We start from the raw sequence: 23,600 nt of genomic DNA, 5'->3' as shown, positions 1-23,600 counted from the left end.
AGCGCTGAGAACCCGCCGGCTCGTTCCTTGCGAGACGCCTCCGAAGTTAGCGGGAGAAGGAAGGAAGGCAGGCAGGCAAAGCAGCGAGGGAGGAGAGCGAGAGAGCGAAAGCACAAGTTGAGCAACGCAAGTAATGCGCGCAAAGCTCCCGCGAAGTGCCTAGCCAAACTCTCCAAGAAAACAGGCTGCGAAACGCAGCAGCGGCCGGAGGGAACGAGCGGGGCGGCGAAGGGGGCTGCGGGGAGGAAGGATTCGAGGGTCTCGGGGTGCTGACCTGTAGGCGTCTCGGTCTCCAAAGAGCAGATCTGGAAGGTTAACATGAAGATCAAAGCCCGGGTGTTCTGCATGTTGTACGAGAGCAGAAAGCCACCCTCCAAAAAAGTTCTTTTCCCCCCTCTCTCTTCCAAGCTTCTTGGCGTCCCTCACTCCCTCTCTCTTTTCTTCCCCTGCTCCTCTTCCTCTTTAAAGGATTTTTTTAATAAAAAAAAATTCTTCTGCCAAAGCTCAGCAGAAGCTTTTTCTCAGAGGCGCGCCGGAAAGTTGCCGAGAGAAGCCATTGATTCCCCCAGTTCCAGCTGAAATAGCAGGAGCCTGATTGGAACCGAAAACCTTCGTCCCCAAAAAAGAGAGAGAGAGAAGGGGGTGAGCAGCACCGAACTGACGTCAGGCTTCCAGGGAAGGGAAGAAAAAAGTACAGGAGGAGGGCAGAGAGAGAGGAGGAGAGAAAATACGGCTCTGAACGAGAGGCGAAGGCCAGGATTGGAAAGGCAGAGGATGCCGCCTGCTGGTCTAGGTGGGGAAGGGCAGGCAGAAGACCAGGGGGGGCGGGGGGCGCAAAGCAGGAATGCAATTCGGAGCCGCTGTTATCTACGTATCTATATGGCAAGCGCGCGCACCTGTGTGTGTGTGTGTGTGTGTGTGTGTGTGTGTGTGTGTGTGTGTGAGAGAGAGAGAGAGAGAGAGAGAGAGAGAGAGAGAGAGAGAGAGAGAGAGAGAGAGAGAGAGAGAGAGAGAGAGAGAGAGAGAGAGAGAGAGAGAATGAATAGGGCAGCAATTTATATTAAGAACAGAAGAAGAACTCTACTGGATCAGGCCCTAAGCCCATGGAGTCCAGCATCCTGTTCTCACAGTGGCCAACTAGATGCCTGTAGGAAACCCATAAGCAGGATTCGAGCACATGGGTGCCCCCCTCCAACTATGGTTTCCAGCAACTGTTATTCATTTCTGTTCACCCTGTCCTTCCCACGGGGGAGCAATTTGATTTTTAAGGGGGGGGGGGCGATTCGAAAATGAGTTATTAAGAGTGAATGGCCTGTTAGGCTTCCTCCACGTGAACAGGAATTCACTTTTTGAATAATAAGAATTATATGTCACGGGATTGGGGGGGGCATCAGGATTTTAGAGATGCTTAGGTGGGGCATGGCCAAAGGTAGGTTGGGAACCACTTCCCTTAACCCCTTTGCATTTGGCATGGGGATGTCCTGAACAACCGTAAGCACAGATTTCTGGGCTTGGGGTTGTTGTTGTTTTTAAAGACTGTTATTTTATCAATCGATTAGTTATGTATTTGTTTTCATCGCTGATGTCGTTTTGCCATTATCCTTTGCTCTGTACATGGCCCTGGGCTCTGTTTGAGGGAGGGAAAGGCATAAGCACATCAGAAGTGGGGAAGAAGAGGAAGAACCAGCCTGAGATCTTTGGATGAAGGGCGGCATAATAAATTTAATAATTAAATAAGAGTGGGGGAAATGACTTCTATTAATCCCAGCCTAGGCCGAAGACAGTGGGTGCTGGAGTTGGAAAAAATCTGGTGAGCCACAGATCCTCCCTCTCTAAGACAGAGAGAAGAAAAACAAGTTGTAGTTGTAATTGTTTTTAATTGAGTGGGGCAAACCTCTGAGCAGACATAAGACAAGCCCTGTTGGATTGAGCCAAAATCTAGTATCCTGTTCTCACAGCAGCCAGTCAGATCCCGCTATGGCAGTGATGGCCAAACTTGGCCCTCCAGCTGTTTTGGGACTACAATTCCCATCATCCCTGACCACTGGTCCTGTTAGCTGGGGATGATGGGAGCTGTAGTCCCAAAACAGCTGGAGGGCCAAGTTTGGCCATCACAGTGCTATGGGAAGCTCGCAAGCAGGGCCTGAATGCAGCAGCGCTTTCTCCCTCATAGCTGCTCTGCTCTGTCACGCTTAGGATAAAAGGCATCCAGGAGTCATTTTAGAGTGAAGCCAGAGGTCGATTCAAAAGTGTGGTGAAGGTGGTTTCAACACACATCCGCGGTTTGAAAACACTGGCTTTTTCAGGGCAAAGAATGTCTCTGTGCGCGTCTAGACCACTTCCCCCCACGTGAAGAGAGCGGACACCTGACTTTGTTCTCGCCACGCAACAGGTTCCACTTCTGCTCTGCCGCCACCGGAAAACCCTGTGGCATGAAAAGGGCTGTGGGGATGCATTGCTAGATGAGCAGAGGACAAAGAGGGTTTTCAATGCAGGGGTATAGATGCTGTCTATACCCGGATGCAGTGATCTTGCTGAAGCTGAGCCGGTGCAGGTCTGGCCAGCCGTTGGATGGGAGACTGCTCAAAACCCCCGCAAGTGTTGCCTTGGTGTCCCCTTGGGTGACAAGGGTGGCGTAGAGAAATGATAGTATACCTAAGTACAAGCAGGGCTCTCTTCGGTCACATTAAAACTCCATCTAATCCAGGAAACAAAGGTGATGGATCTGCACATATATTCCTACAGAATTAAAAATCTGCATTAGAGCAAGAACCGAAATGGAACACAGGGTGGGGTTCTTAGTACAGATACAGCTTTGTAAACACCACCATTTTAAACATATATTTAAATCTACATAAAATTATAGACTATATAATTCTGGTTTGTTTTTGAGCGATCCTTGGACCATCAGTGATCCACAAGCTCTATTCGGTGGTGTGTTTGAAGATTGGAGACAGCATATTGACTATTGGTATTAATTTTTCATGGTATCTTTATTGCTTCTTTTGTTTCATATGCTGTATTTTATTGTAATAATCTGAATTCTTTGGAATTACAATTGCTACAACAGGCAGGAAAATCATTAAGTGGTCTGTTGAGACCCTCGGCAATTTTCCAGTGGTCCATGGGGGGAAAGGTTGGGAACCACTGAGATCTATAATTCACAAAATGCAGATTTTTAATGTCCCAGATTATGCATTTCTCAAACGTATGTTATCCTAAAATACATTTCTTTTTCTTTCTTTTTTACACATTTTGATATGTTGTTTGAGTAGAGGAATGTATTGCAAAAAATAAAGAAGTGAAATATCTGAAGTCTAATTGCATTCTGATCTGTGTATCTGTCTGGAAGGTGAAAATGAGCTCAGTTCTGTGGTTGGCACCGGAGGAGGGGCAAGGAGGCAAGTGACCTCCCAAACAAGGAGCTTTCCCTCCCCCCTCCAATTGCTAGACGCCTGCCATTAAAATATACTGTTATTTTTTTCTTTCTTTCAAATATCTTGACATGTGGGAAATAACTCTCCCACCTAGATATGCACTTTGCCCCTTCTGTGCCCCCACGCCCAAAAATCTCCTGGTGCTCTGACTGCTAAGTTCGCATAAAAATGTAGAGCATTCCTAAATACCCTCCAACATTCCTCAGGTGAAAAGGGAATATTTATCAGCCCCCTTCTCACTCCCCCTGCAACTGAGCCTCCTTTACCCCCCCCCCCAGGGCTGCCCCTATGGCAAGGCTGGGTGGTGCAGGGCCACCAGGGGGGGGCGCCGTGTGGATGCGCCTGCGGCAGCTGCACAACAAGCGCTGGGAAACGGGACGGGGGGCGCCGGAGGGATCTTCGTGCCAGGGCGCCAGATATGCTTAAGACGGTCCTGCCCCCCCCATTTTTTGTTTTCCCACCCACCAAAAAGGAGTGCTTCCTATCAGAAGAAGGGCAAGTGCCACCATCACTACACCAAGGGACACAAAACACACAAGCTCCACTGTCCTGAAAAACACACACCCTTAATTCCTATTTTATTTAAATGTATTCTTTGGTCAATGTACAAAAAGAAAAACATGCACCAGTAAATAAATTTTAGAAAGGGGCAAGATTAGACGCAGATGCACAAAGCATTTCAAAAAAATAAATACATTGAGACTCGTTGCCCTCTGCTTCCCCTTTCTTCCTGCCCAGGGTGGCCCTGCCCTCTGCCTGCCCCCCCCCCCCCGAGCCAGCATGTCATGTGAGTCTGGGCCTTGGCGAAGGCAGCCTCTTCTCTTCCTCACCCGCCCAAGAGAGGAGGTCGGCGGTGGCAGCCATGGAGGGCCCGTGGAGAGGCAACAGGATGCTGCCTCGCAGCCACCACTGCCACTAAGAGCAAGTTGTGGCTCATCCTTCTCCCCGAGTTTGGCAGCGCCAGCACTGGTGGGGGAAGTAGGGGCATTCTGCGATCAAATCGGAAGCCAGGATGGCTTTCTTAACTCCAGGACAGTCCCTGGAAAATAGAGACACTTGGAGACTTGTGTCCCTCACCATAATATATATTCAGTTGGAAACTGGCTGATTTTAGCATTCATGCTATGGAAGTCACTCGTGAGCACGCAAAGACTTAAAGAGGTTCTTAATGTAATTTGGAAGCAAGAATCCCACCTGGTGTCTTATGATTTATGGACATAAAATGACCCTGCAGGAACAGGCCCATCTATGCTCTGTGGCTTGCCATTGTTTTATTGATGGCAGTTTAGAAATTATTTGTTGTAATTGTTAGGAGTGGATTTCGGCTTAATTTTTATATGCTGATATTATTATTCTGTATTATTCTAATGATCGTTGAATGTTACTTTATTTGATGTAGGTTGCTTATTTTAAAGTTATGTTTTATTATCACATTTTTGTATTGCGTTAGATTTTTATAAGGTGTACATTCTTTGTTTCTTCAGCTTATAAACCGCCTTGGGTATTGTCAGGGTTGTTACGACTACTCCAGAGTAACGACTCTCCACATGCTTGTCTTTTAACAGTCTTTATTAGTGCACCTTATTTACAGTGTAACGAGCTGTTGGTTTCATGTCTCCTCATTCTGATTCAGAATCCGGCACTGCCCCTTTTCGCGACTTTGACCAACATAAAAGCCTCGGGACAGTGAATCTCCTCCCCTTTCTCCTCCTCCTCACTATCGGTGTTGGGTCTACGGTCAGCCTTCTGCCTGTCCCCCCTTCCCGTCTCTCTCTCTTCCTGCCTGTGGAGCAGTGGCTCTCCCATGCTGCCAGAGCCCTGGCACTCCTTCTCCATCTCCTGACTCACCCCTTCAGAACCCACACTTTCATGACTGCTTGGAGACGGGCTGCTTCTGATGAGGGGGGGGGGTTCTCTGTAACTTTCCCCCCTTACAGGTATTGTAAGAAAGAAATATGGTATACAAATTAAAAGTGATGATGATGATCATCTAGTCCTAGTCCACCATCCTGTTCTCACACAGGCCCACCAGATGCCTGTAAGAAACCCATAAGCAGGATCCGAGTGCAATAGCAGAGGCGTAGGAAGGTCAGGTGGTACCCGGTGCGGAAAATTTCTTGTCACCCCCCCACACACAAACATTGATTTTTTTTTACCTGCAAAAATGGTTTTACGTTATTTCATATTTTCTTACAAAGGAATAATAATAAGTAATAATAGTAATAAACTTTTATTTATATCCCATACTCCCCAACCGAAGTCGGGCTCAGATACATAATATTGGTATAAAAGCAAACAATAATTAAATTACCTCCTAAAAACATGTCAAAATAAAATTAAAGTCTAATTAGATGGCTTTCCGCAGGGTTAGGGTTGGGATCAGTAAGTGATCCCAACTGGTTTTCAGAAGCATTCCTGCCTCCAACTGTGGAGGCTAAGCATAGCCATCATGGCTTGACAACCCTCTTTGTGAATTTGTCCATTCCTCTTTTACAGACGTATAAGTCGGTGGTCATCACGGCCTCCTGTGCGAGCAAGTTCCATATAAGTACACACTGTGTGAAGAAGTCCTTTCTTTTATCTGTCCCGAATCATCCAACATTCAGCTTCATGGGGCATCCATGAGTTCTCGTGATTTGGGAAGGGCTGCAGCTCAGTGGTAGAACACCTGCTTTGCATGCCAAGGCCCCAGGTTCAATCCCTGAGCGTGTGCAGTTAAAACAGGGCTGGGGAACCTGTGTTAGCAGACTAGGACACCCAACATCCCATGCTGAGTGGGAGATGGAGTTCAACAATACCTGGCAGGCCACAGGTTCCCCCCCCCCCTGAGTTAAAGGGGCCAAGTAGCAGCAGGTGATGGGGAAATAGCTCTGCCTGAGGCCCTACCTGATGGAGTAGACAATCTTGAGCTAGATCAGAGTTGTGGCCCATCCAAATGCTGTTGGACTCCAATTTCCATCATGGCCAATTACTTACTTAGAGATTATGGGAGTTTTAGTCCTATAGCACCGGGAAGGTCACAGGTTCCCCAGCCCTGGGCTAGATGAACAAATTATATGCCCAGTATAAGGCAGTTTAGTATGATCTGTTTGGGTTCTTGCTTTCTACACCTGGACCCTAAAATGACCATCCTCATGCTTTATGGCCATGCCGTTGCAGAGGGGCAAGAGGGCTGGTCAGGCTAGTCTTCTATTTGGTAGCCCCTGTCCCAGCACATTCCCCGGTCAGTCCACATCTGACATGCACCAGCTATAGGCTTCCTCTTCATGTCCCAGTAGGGAAGGAAAGTTGCTAGCCCCTGTCTGAAAGCTTGGCGAGGCCCCATCAGTTAGTATAGACCAGCTTTCCATATCCTGATGACCTCCAGAAGTTGTTGGACTCCAGCTCCCATCAGCCCCAGCCAGCATGGCCAAAGGTCATGGATGATGGGAGTTGGAGTCCAAGAACTACCGGAGAGCACCAGGTTGGGGAAAGCTACCAGAGGGTTACTGGAGACAGAAAGGCCCTGATACTGTGATGGATAGGCAGGAGTACATCTGGCTGGGCAACACTAGTTTTCCAAGCTTTTCTTCCTTATAGACAAGGATACGGGGAAGAAACAGAACAGCCCATTATTGTTAATATTTCTTTTTCCCTCCTCTCTCTCTCTCTCTCTCTCCAAGTAATGATGCTTGTCCAGAGTTTCAATGTGGTGTTAAGAAGGTAGAGGACACAGTCTATTTACACATACTGAAGAAAGAAATAGCTGGAAGGAGAAGAAAACAGAGAGGAGGCGGAGGACGGCGAGCCGAGTGGGCAAGTCTTCAAGGAAGGCACGCGGCAATTGTGTAATACACAAACCAACAGTGTGACAAGCCGGCACATGAAATCAAACCAGCTGTGGCGCAGATATGTGAGTGGTGTTCATTAGATACAGATGCAGGGGAGCCAAGATAACTAGGAGCTGGGAAAGGGAAAGGAAGGAGTGATAAAACAGGGAGCTCCCCGTCGCCTTGAAATGAAAAAGAGAGGGAGGGAGAGACAGGGAGCGAGCAAAAGAAAAAGGCAACCAGCCAGCTCTACACACCAAGACGACAGGCAGCATCTTATCCAGCCTGGCAGAGAGTCCTGGGTGCAGAAAGCCACTTTCAAAGGCAGGATCAGTCCATTGATGGGCACGGGTGGCCAGGGAGGTTCTCTGATCTCTGATCTGCAAAGGATGTCACCATCCACAAACACACACACCACACAGCTACCTCTTCTTCCTTTCCCACCCCCACCACACCCCACCCTGCCAGCTCGATCTCCGCATCAATGGCTCTGGTGAGAAATTGTGCAGGGAATTATCTAAATTATACAGATAAACCCAGGAAAGCAGGCAGAACCTCAAACTCAAGCAGGGTTGCTTGGGGGAGAAGTGGGGCTGATGAAAGATATTGGCTCAGATGTGGGGGGTGGAGGTGGAGGCTGTACCCCACAAGGGATAAAAGTGAGGATTTTCAACTGAGAATGGGAAAGGAGTGACAAAGCCTTTCTCCCTGCCCATATTCCACTTTAGATTATAGTCTCGGTAACTGCATTGTAGAGAAAGGCCGGCAAAAGGATTGAATCACTACACCAGTGATCGGGGACCACCTGCCCAGACATGGCCCTCTATGACTCTCTGCTGTGCCCTTGGGACTCTTCCCAAGCCATACCCTCTCCCCAGGCCACTACCCCCCCTCCCTGCCCTTGCTTTGCTCCCTCCTTGAGTGTTTTTGCCCAGCTGGGAAGTATCCTTGAACTCTGATCGTGCCTCCTGCTTGCCTGAATGCAGGAAACTATAATTAACAGATTTGCCCATTCTTACCAGCCTGCAACAGTCTCCAATGTAGTGTCTATTCTTGCCACTCTCTTTATCTTTCCAGACTTCCTTTCAAAAACAAACTCCTTTCTTTTTCCACTTGGGAAGTGAAGGAACTCCCCTAACTAAATCAAATGATACTTGGAGCACTAAGGGATGTTAACTTATTCATGGGGGAAATCCAAGAGTCATAAAAACCAGCTGAATCGGCTCTAAAAAATAACCGTCCATTTCACACACCCCAAAAAAGAAAAAGCCACAGGGAGATCCCAGGAACAAGGCATTTACAACAACCCTGCTGGATTAGACCAAAGGCCTTTCCAATCCAGCCTTCTGTTTCTGCAGTAGCCAGCCAGATGCCTCTGTGGACCTGCTGCAAAACAGCAAAATAGCTGCAAGCAGAGGATCCCGGCACTGGAGCACCGGCGGCGGCAACCCACTCCATAGTGTGCATGCACAGCGTTGCTACGGAGCGGGTTGCCACCCCGGGTGACCGAGCAGCTCCCTACGATGCTGACTACTGGGATTGAGGTTGTTGGCCAACATAGAACAGATGAATCACTCCATTCACAAAGACTCCTGGAATTCTTGGGAGTTTAATTCCTCCTGGGATTCTGGGCAGGGGCAAGAGAGGTATCAGGAGAGCTGAGATAAGGACTTGAAAGAACAACCTTCACCAACCTGATGCTCTCCAGATGTTTTGGACAACAACTCCCACCAGCCGTGGGGCAGGTGGGAGTTGTCATATCAAACATCTGGGGGGCACCAGGTTGGTGAAAGCTGCCCTGTTATCTGACACGTAAGTTGATTAGTTCATGTGCAGAGTAGCTGGTGATTGTGCACATTCACCAGGCCTCATGGAGAATATGCACATAATCCATGGGGAGGGAACTGTGCACACTTCCTTGTCAATTTGTGCAATCTCAAACAGCCCTTTTGGAAGGTGCATATTTCAACTGCAGTTTGTACACATTAACCTCTCAGCTTATATTACCCCTAACATATATAAAGTTGATGTACAAAGTAGACCTCTCATCTCAAGCAGGGAAGGTAATCAACAAATATGAGTATTCAGCCAAAGAAACCGCACACACAGCAATGCCATACGTGATCGTCCTAACTTCCACTCGTTCTTTGCTGATGGGGCTCTTTTTGTGGGGGGGGGAGAGAAAGAGTGAGAGGGGAGAAGGAAACTTTAAAGATTTAACTAACAAGGCAGATGTCTAGCTGGGTGAATGAAAGCAGTCCATTCTATCTGTCTGTGACTGCATAACCCTCCCCTCCTTTTACCTCCTGCCGTCTGTTTTATTAACTCTCGTTGCTTTGAAATCAATAGACTGGGTTGAATGAAGGGTATATTTAACAACGTGTAATAGGGGGAAAAATAGATATACACACTGGTGCCAAACTCTGTTACTGGCTCTTGCTGTCACCAAGCACGTCAATATTCAGGCTGAACAGAAATGCCCATTTTAATTACGGTAACTAAGAACGTCTTTGGAAACCAACCTGTGGCCATATTGTAGTCCATCTTAATGCTACCTGAGTCATCGTCAATATGGCCCCCACAAGCACCAGCATGTCTCCCAGTACCACCTGGGGCACCCATGAAAGGTCTCACTAAATAGCCATACCTGCCAAGTCTCCCACTGAAAAATGCGGAATCAGCAGCGGCACGGCTCCAGAAGTTGCGTAGAAGCAACTTCCAGGGCCGCTCTGCCCATGTGTGGGCACCGGAAATCAGGCAGAGCAGCACCAGAAGTCGCTTCTACGCATGCCCAGTGGCCATCTTGGTGGTGGCCACATGGCAGCGGCCATCTTGGTGGTGGCTGCATGGCAGTGGCCATCTTGGTGACGGCTGCCGCCATGCGGCCACCACCAAGATGGCCACTAGGCATGCGTAGAAGCGACTTCCGGTGCCACTCTGCCCGATTTCTGGTGCCCAGACATAAGCAGAGCGGCACCCAAAATGGAGGCTCCCTGGCAGGTAGGAAATCCGGGGGATTTCCGGGATTTTTCTCCATTTGGGAGAACAGCGGGAAATGGATTAAAATCCGGGGGTTTCCCGCGAAAAACGGGGTACTTGGCAGCTAAACTAAATAGCCCCTCGAAGATCTGCAATGAGGCTGTTTGCTCTTCCTGTTTAGTTCCCCTTTATGCTGGAATGACCCCACCTACATTAAACACATTTCCTCAGACTTTTAGGTGGAGACAGCATCATTTTGTGCTCTTGTCTCTTTCCTCACTCTTTCAGATGTGACCGCCGTGTTGTGTTCTGCCACGACCACTGCAGTAGCCATGTTGTGACTGGTGCCCACGGCACTCCCCCAAAATTTCAAAACTGGCACCAAAAGGTGGGTGACTCCTGTGGTACGCCATACTCTCCCATGCCTCTGGTTTGTCTGATTGGAGGATAAAGAAGGATGTGTTTAGCTTTGTGTAGTAGGCTAGTTTCTAAACTCATTCTTTGGAGAAGGAATTCCTTGGTTCATTTTTAAGGCTGAAAAACTTCCCCCATTCCTGCAGAGGATGGCCAACAGCTCTACTCCCTTAGAAACAGCCTTGGCTTCCTGACCAATCTCCCTGCTCCCCTCACTGCTCACTCACTTGGAGAGGACAGATGAACAAGGAGGAGAAGCAGAAGAAAAAAGACAGGGCCCAGTGGCTATTGAGATCATCAGTGGTCCCCCTATTCAGGTATGGACCACAACAGATGCTGGATGATGCAGACATCTCGATGGCCCCAACATGCAAACGTGACCACGTCCCCCCATTTGCAATCGCAATGGTTTCATGATCATGGGGGTGAGCAGGCAGGGATTGGTTGGTGAGGGGCCAGGGAAATGTGATTTCTTTCCCAGTGGCAATCATTATAGTTGGGAGAAGGTTATCCAGATTGCACGCAGCAGCTGATGAAGCATGACGCAGTTCCCTGCACGGGGGAGGAAGGAAAAAAAATGGTTTGGAAAGGTCCCCTCAGCAAGTACATGGCTGCAGGTGGATTTAAATTGTGCTGAGCACGCCAGTCAATTGACCAGTGAGACATTGTCAATTGACTGCCTATTATTAGACGGCGGCCAAATATTGTCAAATGTTCCATGAAGTCAAAGATGCTCTTATGTAAGTGGCAGGCTCTCCCTCCCTCTTGATTGCTCTGCCTGTCTTCTGATAGCAAAAGCAGGTCTATGCAGTCTTGCTTGCCATCTATAGAGCTCAGAAAGGTGGAGGAAAAGGCTCCAGATGATCAAGGGTTTTGGAGCATCTTCCCTAGAAAAGAAAGGGCTAAGGCATTTTCCATACGTGGGGGGCAGAGAAAGAGTCCCGTGCGGGGAAAATGGTGTTTTGATTTGCTTTTAAAGCATTGCAAGGAGAAAGTGAATATGGTAGAGAGATCCAACCCCTGTCCCATTGTACCAGGCATCCCCAAACTCGGCCCTCCAGCTGTTTTTGGACTACAATTCCCACAATCCCTGACCACTGGTCCTGGGAGTTGTAGTCCCAAAAAAGCTGGAGGGCCAAGTTTGGGGATCCCTGCATTATACCATAACTCAAGGGTCATCCAAGAAAACTGGTTGGCATAGACAGGACCAGTTAAAATAAAAGGGAAGGGTTTAGGGAATCTACTAATACAAGATTAAGTGATGGACTCTTTAAAAGGGATTAGACATTTTTTTTAGAAAATCTTATTTTATTTAAAGCATTTTTATCCAGCTCTTCAGTTCAGAAAGGTTCCCAGAGTTGCTTACAGCAATAAATAAGATAGTCAATTCTCTGCCCTCAGCCTCACAATGTAAAAGACACAGCACAAAAGGAAAAGGGATTGGGAGGAGGGAGGGAGGAAGGGCACTCCGGCTCTAGTTCTTAGGGTCCATCTGAATTGCACATTTAAAGCAGTATCACACCACTTTAACCCACCATGGCTTCCCCAAAGAATTCTGGGAACTGTTGTTTGTTTAAGATGCTGAGAGCTGCTAGAACACCCCTACTCCCCTCAGAGGGCTACAATTTCCAGAGTGAATTAACAATACAGTAAATCCCTCTTGAAAGAGAGCTCTGAAAATTGTAGCTCCACGAGGGGAACAGGAGTCTCCTAGCAACTCTCAGTACTCATTACAAACTACAGTTCCCAGGATTCTTTGGAGGAAACCATGACTGCTTAAAGTGAGACAATACTGCTTCTAATGACTAGCTCAGGTAGACACGGTTCAAGGAGAATAGGAGCCAAAGGTTTCTGGTTCTCTTCCAGACCTACCTGGAGATACCCAGGATTGAATCAGGGATTTTCTGCATGCAACACAGATGCTCTGTCGCTCTGCTACAGCTTCTTCCTGCTGTCAGAGAACTCTGAATGTCCAGGGCCAAGATAGCTGCCTGTCTAAATAGGCCACGCTGAACGAGATGGGTTTATGCTCAGCCAACCTTCTCTTCATTAGAGGGGAGATGTGCCATGTCTGTGAAAAGCTACAGGGGTTGCACGTTTCAGTGGTGTGATCCAGTGCATGTTTACTCAAAAGTTTACTATGCTCAATGGGGCCTACTCACAGGTCACTGTGTATACATTATCCAGGCTGGGCAGTAGAGCCAGAGTCTGAGGTGAGCCAGGTATGGGGCAAGAGAAAGCGTAGGACCAACCAGAATTTGTATTTCCTTTTCTTCAATCTGTCTCCCATGTAGCAATTGAAGGCTTTAAGCTTTCCAGCCAGACCTCTACCACTGCACATGCATATGTTTGTGCAAAGGCCCTTCAGAGTGGTCTCAGCCACCCACCTGAATCTAAGAGAATGAGGGAGACGGGGGCGCATTTATTTCTGAAGGAGCATCTCCACCCCCCGTCGTTCTGCCCGGACACTGAGGTCCAGTGCTGAGGGCCTTCTGGCGGCTCCCTCACTGTGAGAAGCAAAGCTACAGGGAACTAGGCAGAGGGCCTTCTCGGTAGTGGCACCCACCCTGTGGAACGCCCTCCCATCAGATGTCAAAGAGATAAATAACTACCTGACATTTAGAAGACATCTGAAGGCAGCCCTGTTCAGGGAAGTTTTTAATGTGTGACATTTTAATGTATTTTAAATTTTTGTTGGAAGCCGCCCAGAGTGGCTGGGGAAATCCAGCCAGATGGGCGGGGTACAAATAATAAATTATTATTATATTATTATTTATTTGACCTGCACCAGAACAAGGGGCAACCCCAAAACCAGCTAGGAAGACAGCTTGCCGTGTTTTGAAGCGCCTCTACAAGTGTTAAATGGGGCTGTTGGCAAACCAGCATCTTGTTCAGGGCTGTCCCGAGTCACCCAGCAACTTACTGTAACAACTTCATGGTGAGTTCCTATTTTTCTTGGGAAAGCACCAAATAAGGGTACACTTGTGCTTTTCAGTCTTGGTTTATTACACCTGTAGATGCATCTCTCATAGCACAATATTTTTTTCTTCTCTCTGTTTCAACCTCAGCCTGTCTCAAGCAGTGGGAGGAGGGGTAATCCGTCAAAACACAGAAGGAAATATTTCCAATCTGCAAACAACTCCCCACTAACTCTTTCCTCCACCTATCCGCACATGTTTACACAATAAGCACACAACTCGGGGGATCAAAGCATTGATGTCTGCTTTAAGTTTTGACATCACTATGGTACATTTGGTGCTTTTTGCCATACTCTCTCTGTGTTTTAATTATTAACTAGCTTTTTTCTTTATTCCTTTTGAAATGAGAAAAAAGAAGGGGGAAAGGAAAAACCTGGTGCTTTGAGATGGCTCCGACCAAAGGAAGGCAAGAGGATGAAGCAAAGGTAGAAAAATGTTGTTGTTTTTTAGTAGAACAGGGATAGCCAATGTGGCACCCTCCAGGTATTGTAGACTACAACAACCAACAACAGGCAGCGTGGCCTATGCTCAGGGATAATGGGAGTTGTAGTTATGTAGGTCATCACATCAATGGATGGACCATAGCTCAGGGGGAGAGCATGCAGTGAGGGAGTGATCTGCTTTGCATGCAGAAGGTCCCAGGTTCATGCCAAGGCATTACACATAGGGCTCTGTCCTGGCTTCCACTCAACGCAAGCAAACAGAGGCTCTTAGTTGGAAGTAAGAAAGAGAGCCTTGCTCAAACAAGTAATGCAGGCTCAGCAGCAGCCAAAATGTTCAGGAGTCACAATTCAGGAGGAGGGGAAGAAGTTCAGAAGTGGACTGAAGGGACGAGGATGTCCCAACAAGTTTCTCCACCCTTCACCCCAAGCTTTCAATTACAAGGCATGGTGCTCGCATTTGTAAGACTCATCTGGTGAGACTACTGGGGTTGCAAGTGTGTGCTCTGTCAAGACAGGTGGACCTGCCATCTGTGGAGGTGGTGCCTGGTTCCACGTGACAAGATAGCATCCTCCTGCTCAAGCTGCTGTCCAGTCACAGCTGCCGCCTGTTCAGCCTTCTCCCTGCTCAAAAAATACTGAATTCAATAAAAACTTTGTTTTTTTCTCTGTCTGTCTTAAGGATAGGGAACCTGAGGCCCTCCAGATGTTGGGCTCCAACTTCCACCAGGGCCTTTCTTATGTTCTTAACATATTGAGAGTAAAAGCAGTTCAGCAGTGGAACCAATTCACTTAGTGGGGTGGTCAGCTCTTCCCCACCCCACCAAGGTTGCACAGCTATGTGTTGTGGATGTCCTTGCTCTGGATTTCCTCCATCAACCAAGCAGTTGGAACAAATGGCCTTCAAGGGCTGCCTCCAACTCTGATTCTATGAATTAGCAACCATGACGGCTTGGAGAAGTGATCATGAGTGGAAACGTCTGGAGTGTAAAAATACAGCATTGGGGAGGGGCAGTTTCCACCAGGGGAGGAAAGGGTTTAATCTCCCCTTTTTGTTCAGTGCTATCCTAGTCTTGATCCATTGCTCCTCCTCATCATGCACTTAAAAAAAAACAGATACATGAGAAATGCATTCACACATTTCACGTGCTGTCTAGTTTGGTTCTTGAAATGAGATGGAGGAAGCGCTTGGCAGACATAACTCAATTTGACTGTGCTTCATGTACACACACACACACACACACACACACACACACACACACACAAGATCTCAAGTTGCATTAAGGCATGTTGGCTTAAAGGAAAAAAGGCTGTTTTCCCTTTGGGAAGGTGGGGGAATGCAAAGCCAGCAACTATCTGGCTCGGTTTCTAGCAGTGACGTCAAAGTGTCCTTTCAGGAGAACAATAGCAACCTGGGGACACAGGAAACTGCCTTCTACTGAGTTGGACCATTGGTCCATCTAACTCAGTATCACCGACACTGACCAGCAGCAACTCTCCAGCATGTGAGGGAAGGGACATGTTCAGCCCTACCTAGAGATGCCAGGGACGGACCTGAACCTGAAACATTCTGCATGCAAGGCAATTGATTTGCCCCTGAGCCACTGCTACAGTCGCCGTCTCCAAGCTAATTCTGTGCCTTGCCTTTTGGCTGACCATGACTCTGTCTACAAAGGCCCTGTCAACAGCCAATGACGACAATGATCTACCTCCACTTTCAGAGGCATTATGCCTCTGAATACCAGTTTATGGGAATCAAAGGTAGGCACAGTGCTCTGCTCTCATATCCAGCTTACAAGAGTCTCACAGGTATCTGGTTGGACACCGTGAGAACAGGATGCTGCAATAGATGGGCCCTTGGCAAGATCCAGCAGCCTTGTCTTGTGCTTTGGGTCCAGTCTGAGCTGAGCTGAAGCCTGAAAAATTCTGAAACTATTATCAGAATTAGAGGTGGGGAGAGGAAGAGAGGGGGATGAACTAGCTGAGAAAGTGGTGGACTGTCTTCTTTGTTTGAGGTTCTAAAACAGAGGTTGGGTGTCCATCTGTCAGGAATTCTTTAGCTGTGATTCCTCCATTGCAGGAGGTTGGACTAGATGTCACTGGGGTCCCCTCCAACTCTATGATTCTATGAGAGGGGGGAAGCAGGGTGTTCACTGGGGAAAGTAGAGTGAAGTTCTTTGTAGGGCAGTTTGGTGTACAGTCGTACCTTGGAAATCAAATGGAATCCTTTCTGGAAGTCCATTCAACTTCCAAAACATTTGGAAACCAAAGTGCAGCTTCTGATTGGCTGCAGGAAGCTCCTGCAGCCAATCTGAAGCCATGGAAGCCTCGTCAGATTTCGGGTTCCAAAGAACATTCACAAACCGGAACACTCACTTCCGGGTTTGCGGTGTTCAGGAGTCAAAATGTCCGAGTACCAAGGCATTCAGGATCCAAGGTACAACTGTAATGTGGCGCAGAGACCAGCATGAAGCTATGCTGCCCACGCCATATACCGGTAGATCATAGAATCATGAATGAGTCTGATGCTTTGTCATACTAGCCGTACCAGCAATACAATTGCTTAAAAGATTATATACAGGTATATACTAGCTGTACCCTGCCACGCGTTGCAGTGGCCCCTCCTTCCCCCAATTGCCCGGCATATGCCTGTGACTATTTTGATCCCCCTTCCTCTACCCCCTCCTCCCCCCACCCCTTGGCTCATCTCTGTGACTCCCCCCACCCCCTCCCTGTATCACCCCAGTTCATCCCTGTGACTCCCGGCGGGGTCCAGTCTATCTCTGATGGGGGTGGTGGAGTTGTTGGTGTGGTCCAGTCTGTTTGGTGGTAGAGGAGGAGGCGGGTATCCCGCCCTCTGTTATGGAGGCAGTGGCATCGGCGTTGGGGTCTGGCCTGGCTCACGGGGTGGGTACAGTGGAGGTGTGGTCCGGGTTCGTCCAGTCTGTCCCTCGCTTTGAGGAGGATTCGGCGTTTTGGCGGCGGTAGCAAGGGTTACAGAGAGGCCTGCCTCCCTGGGAGGTCTAGGTCTCGGGCGGCAGTGCAGCCTGTGGAGCGGCCTGGCCCCCTGGACAGAGGTGGTCTCCTGAGGCAGCGAGGGATGGGGAGCGGCCTGCTCTGGGGTGGTCGTGGTTTCTGGGGAGTGGGAGGGATTGTGGCAGTATTTTTGTCATATGTTTGTTTGATGTCCACTGGAGGGCACAATTTTTTTACAGAAATCCAGGTTTTTACCTGCCCTAGGTGTGTCATCTGTCCAATGTAAGTGCATGGAAACACTCCTGCAGCCGCATGTAATGTTGTGGCCAAATTTGAGCACGATCAGGCAAGCGGTTTCGGAGAAAAGTGTGTATGCGTTCCCATTTTCCAAAAAAAGATTTTCAGTAGTACAAATGCAGTTGGTACCTAAGCCACATAGGAGCAAAGGAACTTGCCCTGTGTGGTTCTCCAACCTACACCAACGTGAATTCATTGCAATTTGCCTACTCTGTGGGAGGCTCTATGCATGAATGGAACCTCTTGCTATCTCTTTCGGTGGAAAACATCTATCTGTAAGAGTGAAAGAATTTATCAGAGCAAGCAAAGTTCTCGCACAGTAATCGAAGTCACAGGGGGAAACTGTAATGTAAACTTTCCTCTTTTAAAAAAATATTTTGGCTAGATGGCAGGCTGCTCCCTTCTTCCATCTTTCTCCCGCCAGATGCAATCACATTTTCGTTAGGGGTATTAATAACACCGGCTGCTAAAGGATGGGAGAATTGAGAGAGTAGTTGCTCTTCCCAGGGCCAGATGAGATTTCTTCTTCTTCTTCAGTTCTTACCCCCATGCAGCATTTTCTGACACGTTCCATAAGTTTCATGCCTTTCTCTCCCCAAGGCTGTCTAAAAGCTGGGGCTATTAATAGAGAGATGTGATCCATAAGAGTGTATTTCCAGGCAGGCTTGACAAAAACTGAAAGATGGTCCTGGCTGCAGCAATCTTGCTCCTGTGCTGAGTTATTCCCTTTAAGGGAAGGGGAGTTGAAGAGCAGGCAGGAGAAAGTGGAGGCATTTGCCGCAGCAGGACAGGTTCCAATAATAAGAAAGCCCAACCATCAAGATAAGATATTGCAGACACTCCATCTTAAGGATGAGAGGATATACCGCACTCCATCTCTTGCTTCCCCACTCCACCTCTTGGCTACTCCTTAGGTTCATTCTGCCTTGCATTCTGCTTCTGCTACACATTCCGCCCAGCAATCCACTTGGATTACCTTGTTTAACTCACTCTAAACTTGTTTCTGTTGTCTTTGTCCATGGAGTTTTCTTGGCAGGGATACTGGAGTGGCTTGCCAGTTCCTTCTCCAGGTGGATCACGTTTAGTCAAAACTCTCCACTATGACCTGTCCATCTTGGGTGGCCCTGCATGGCATAGCTCATAGCTTCTCTGAGTTATTCAAGCCCCTTCGCCACGACAAGGCATTGATCCATGAAGGGATCAAGATTGAGGGCACTAGGAGAAGGGGACGACAGAGGACGAGATGGTTGGACAGTGTTCTCGAAGCTACCAACATGAGTTTGACCAAACTGCGGGAGGCAGTGCAAGACAGGAGTGCCTGGCGTGCTATGGTCCATGGGGTCACGAAGAGTCGGACACAACAAAACAACTAAACGACAACAACAAAACTTATTTCTGGAACTGTTTGCCATAGGGGTTTTTTTTGCTATCTGCAGGGTTAGGATCTATAAGAGCAAACCTGCTGAACTGGCCAGACCAGCTTCTTTGTAAGAAAATGGCCTTTGTTGGCCAGTTAAGTACCTCCACTTACATGTCCAAAGAACTTGCTGTTTTGCTATAGAGACAAACAGTAGGGGAGGGGAACCCTCCTTCCCACCCTCACCTAGTTGGAAGCAGCATCGCCTTGTAAGATAGAAAGACAACAGTTGGAGTTTGTATGTGAGTTTTGGCTGATGCTGGAAGATGGAGGCTCAGAAACTTTCCTTGCTCTGTGGTGGACCCAACGCTATGGCATGGAGGGAATCTAATGGGGAGGCAAGATCTCCTGGGTCTTAATGTCATGAGCCATATAAATCAGATGTGGGGGAACTTTGTGTCAGGATGTCCTACTCTCGAGTAGAACCTTGGCAGAGGCACATGCCCAAACTGCATGTTCTCTCCCTCCTGGGCGATCGGCAGATTCATAGGCTTTCTCCAGCCCGAACATCACAGCGACTGATGCCAACTGACATCAGCACACTTCACGGAAATGCAGAGGTTGCGCAGTTGCGTAACAGAACTCAGTAGCACAGCATAATCTACTTTATTTACATATAAACACACTTGGCTTGGCTCCCTCTCTCTCTCTAGCATCAGGCAGCAAAGAGAAAGAACAAAGGGCAACAGTCCCACTTCACGGAACACACAGTAAGACAAACATCATGTCTACGTCACGTCCCATTCCTTTGGAAAGTAAACACATATCGTCATGTGATAGACAACAAACCCCTGACAGGGAATGAATCTCCAACACTTTGGTCCGCCAGATGTTTCTCATAACCCCTAGCCATTTGCCATGCTTGCTGAGGCTGACGGAAGCCATAGGGCTTCAACATCTGGAAGGTTACATGATACACAATGTATCTATCAGTGATGACTTCCGGAGCTACAGTGCCCAGAGTTCCCTAGGAAGAGGGATTGATTGAATCGCTAAGACTCTGTGAGCAAAGTGGAAGCCTCCTAACAACTCTCAGCACCCTTAACAAGCAACAGCTCCCAGAATTCTTTGCGGGAGGCCATGACTGTTTGAAGTGGTATCATGGTGCTTTAAAAGTATGATGTGAATGTAGCCTAAGACTAAGGAGGAGGAAGGTGGTAACTATGGCCTCCCCATGTACTGGATGTAAGAAGGCAGGCAAGTGGGAGCTGGATGTGGGCAGAGTGCAGCTGGCAGGGCAGGACCCCATCTGCCCCAATGGACCAACCTCCACCGCCAAGAAAATCCAGTGACACAACCCTATGAAGTCAGAACTATTTGGAGTTTAAATCTGTCAGGTTACGTTGGCTTCAGCGGGATCCCCACAGGCTTTAGCCCAACTGCTTTGCCTTAACTGAGTTGTGGATTGAACAATGTGTCACAGTTTTCTTTCCTCGATTCCCCTTTGAGGTATCTGGAGCCAAGCAGTGACACACGCTGCCCTCTGCAGGTTGTCAAATCTGATGAGATCACAGATAACAGCAGCGTCGCTTCAGGCTATAATCCTGACAGCAGAACCACAATTGGGGGGGGGGCCTGCGGTCGCTGCTTTTAAGGACTGCAAAAAAGGCCTGGTGCTATTTAATAAGGATATTTATCTGTGGGAGATTCAGCTGCTGCCTCGGGGACAAGTCTCACGGGGTTTCGTAGCTGAAGCCAGACTTTTATGTGTACCATTCAGCTGTTCCGTTTGTAATAGCAGCTGCTTTTATCTACGGTTCTGGTCACCTCGACTCAAAAATAATATTGTAGAGCTGGAAAGGGGTTCAGGAAAGGGCAACAGAGATGATCAAGTGGATGGAGCGATTACCCTAAGAGGAAAGGTAGCTTTTTAGTTGAGAGAAGGTAAGTGAAAGGAGACATGAGGGAAGTTTGTAAAATTATGCATAGCATGGAGAAAGTGGCTAGAGAAAAGTTTTTCTCCATCTCTCATGATACTGGAAATGGTGGAAATCCAGTGAAGCTGAATGTTGCGTTCCCAATGCACAAGAAAGGATTGCAGCAAAGCGACGTCCGGGATGAAAAAACAAAACTAATATATTCCTAAAGTAACAGTCATTAGAAAAACAGAAATTGGCACTTACTACCATTCAGGAAAACAGCACCATGTCAAATGGAGAAGGGTTAGGGCAGGTATAGGCAAACTTGACCCTCCAGATGTTTTGGGACTACAACTCCCATCATCTCTGACCACTGGTCCTGTTGGCTAGGGATGATGGGAGTTGTAGGCCAAAACATCTGGAGGGCCGAAGTTTGCCTATGCCTGGGTTAGGGTGAACAGAAATGATAGTCCTCCTCAGAGTAGACCTATTAAAATAATGGGCATGAGTAACTTGGGTGCATTCTGAGTAAAAGTAGGTTGGCTACAAACCAGTGTCCTTAGCTGAGATTGGAATTCCAGCAACAAAGGGGGCAGAGACCAGCTTCTGTGGGAGATTCTTCCAGATCCAAGAACCCACCACAAAAAGGCCCTGCTACATGTCTCATTGTTATGAATCCTGGGGACTTTGAGCTAATTGGAGTTCAGCAACACTTGGAGGGCTGCAGGTTGACCATCCTGGACTATGTCTCTCTATAAAGCTGTCTATAAATCTACTGCGTCTATATAACTCCCCAATGAGGAAAGGTTACAATATTTGGCTTTGTTTTGTTTTAAGTTTAGAGAAAAAGCGATTATGAGCTGACATGACAGAAGCCTGCATGGTGTGGAGGAAGTGAGCAGAGAAAGGTTTTCCTCCCTCTCTCATAAGGCTAGAACTCATGGACATGCAATGAAGTCAAATGTTGGAAGATTCGAGACAGACGAAAGAAATGACTTCTTCAGTTTCCTCCTACAGGAGTCGGTGGCGACCCCAAACATGGATGGATTTAAAAGTGGATTGGACAAATTCATGCAGATAAAGGCTATCAATGGCTACAGTCTACCTGTACTGTCAGAGGCAATATGCTTTTGAATAAAAGTTGCTGGAGACTACAGGATGGGAAAGTGCTCTTGCACTCAGGGTCTGTGATGGGTGTGGCCTGAGAAGAAGGGCGTCACCTGGGGAAAGTTATAAGGGTCAGGTAGATTGGCCTGGAGAGCCGAGCTTCCTCACTTCTTTGCAAAAGGATGCCAAGCCAAACAAGAGGTTGCCTCCACCTATATAGGCCATGTACACACCATACATTGAAAGCACATTGGATACACATTATTTCCCCCCAAAGAATTCTGGGAACTGTATTTTATTCCCTTGGAGATCTATAATTCCTGGCACCCTTAACAAACTACAGTTCCCAGGATTGTTTGAGGGGGTGGGATAATGTGCTTGTAATGTGTGGTGTATACGCAGCCATAGAGAAAGGAAGCCAAGGACCATCCACGAGACACCAAAAAATGTCACCAAGCAATTCCACCACAAGGAAAGAAACAGGCTTCCTTTCATGAGAAAATCACCCCAATTGACAAAGGCTGCAATTTTCAGCCTCTGTTCCTTGCAGGCAAGAAGCACTGTATCTGCTGCCTGCCGCAATTGGGGAACTGAACAGGGAGATCTGGGTAGAGAAGGATGGCGACACAAGCTGACTGCAAGGTTGAGCCCAGAGACCTGTCAGAGCTCCCTTCAACAACAGCTGATCTAACAGAGGCAAGGGGCATGCCCTGCGTCGATGAATGACACAACTGAGGACAGCTATTTCCATCACAAGAGTGGCTTATTATAGGCTGTTGGCAGCCTGTGGGCAGGGCCCAACTCTTGATTCCTCTCTTCTAAATGTCCAGATCACTACAGATACTCAATAAATAATTGAACACGAAACACAAAAACACTGTTAGAATCGGTTCTAGCGCTTATTAAAAGCTGATTTCAGTGTCCTTTGAGCTGCAGAGGACAATGAAAGCCCAATTCAAGGTATGAACAGTGTCACGGGAGCCTGAGATACATAATGTTCAGAGTGCTCGATCCATGCCAAGGACATACAGTGTGTGAAACGGCATGTGCCATCTATTCTATGCTTTCAGCAAAGCATTTCCTGACCGGTATTGGTGGGTGTACATTGTTGGTCACTGTGGAAACTGTAGGAAATGCGTTCAACTGTATTGTTCTATACCAGGCATCCCCAAACTGCGGCCCTCTGGATGTTTTGGCCTACAACTCCCATGATCCCTAGCTAACAGGACCAGTGGTCGGGGAAGATGGGAATTGTAGTCCAAAACATCTGGAGGGCCGAAGTTTGGGGATGCCTGTGGTAGGCTAAGAGAGAGAGCGTTTCTAAATTAATTGTGTAGAAACACAAAGATGGCTTTGTTAGGAGCCATGTGGCCATCTGGGCTGGGAGTGATCTCTGCAGATGCCCTCCTCACTGGTTACATGATGCGAAAGAGAGGTAAACAAAGGGAAGAAATTTAACCCACTTCCTTCCAGGTGGGGTGTGTGACCATGACCTAGCTGAGTCTAGCAGTACAAATCTATGGTCTTAACCCCTTCATGTATTAACTAGCATTACACATGCTATGGTTATATTTGACTGCAATCTCTCACAAGAAAGTTTAGCATATACACCACGGCTATGCACTGGATTCGACTGAGGCCCAATCAAGCCTGTTTGGCAGGATCTGGGGCTCATTTAAGTTAGGTTGAAACAGCTGCCAATCACTGCAGGTTGGCCTGAGCAGCCCAGAGCAATTGGAATGGTCAGAGGGTGTGGCAGGAAGCAGCAAGAGGAAGGGCAAAAAAAGAGGGAGCTACTGGGCAGGTGAACCTTTGTGAGAGGAGATGAGATGGATGTGTCCCTTTCCCACCAGACCTCACCCCCTTCCTTCCTCTGAAGCAGCACCA

General features: G+C 47.8%; 1 protein-coding gene and 1 long non-coding RNA gene across 3 annotated transcripts in view; one reads left to right on the top strand and one right to left on the bottom strand.

Moving 5' to 3' along the window:
* The window catches only part of PTPRU (protein tyrosine phosphatase receptor type U), a 353,020-nt gene extending 352,384 nt beyond the window's left edge, over nt 1–636 (bottom strand). For both annotated transcript variants that reach the window (XM_035119522.3, XM_035119521.3), the window contains exon 1: nt 275–636. In XM_035119522.3, the coding sequence (XP_034975413.3) occupies nt 275–347 (73 nt within the window). In that variant the 5' untranslated portion in view covers nt 348–636. The remainder of the gene's footprint in view (nt 1–274) is intronic.
* Nucleotides 637–5,840: 5,204 nt separating this feature from the next.
* Nucleotides 5,841–14,832, top strand: LOC118087129 (uncharacterized). The gene is made up of 4 exons (XR_015950649.1): nt 5,841–7,329; nt 10,514–10,613; nt 10,786–10,956; nt 13,431–14,832. It is a non-coding gene; the product is annotated as an uncharacterized LOC118087129 (long non-coding RNA).
* Nucleotides 14,833–23,600: the final 8,768 nt, after the last annotated feature.

This window comes from Zootoca vivipara, chromosome 6 (genome assembly GCF_965207765.1).
Source record: "Zootoca vivipara chromosome 6, rZooViv2.hap1.1, whole genome shotgun sequence".
In the NCBI taxonomy this organism is placed as follows: Eukaryota; Metazoa; Chordata; class Lepidosauria; order Squamata; family Lacertidae; genus Zootoca; species Zootoca vivipara.
The sequence above is the reverse complement of the archived record's forward strand: the minus strand, read 5'-3'. Positions and strand labels throughout refer to the sequence as shown.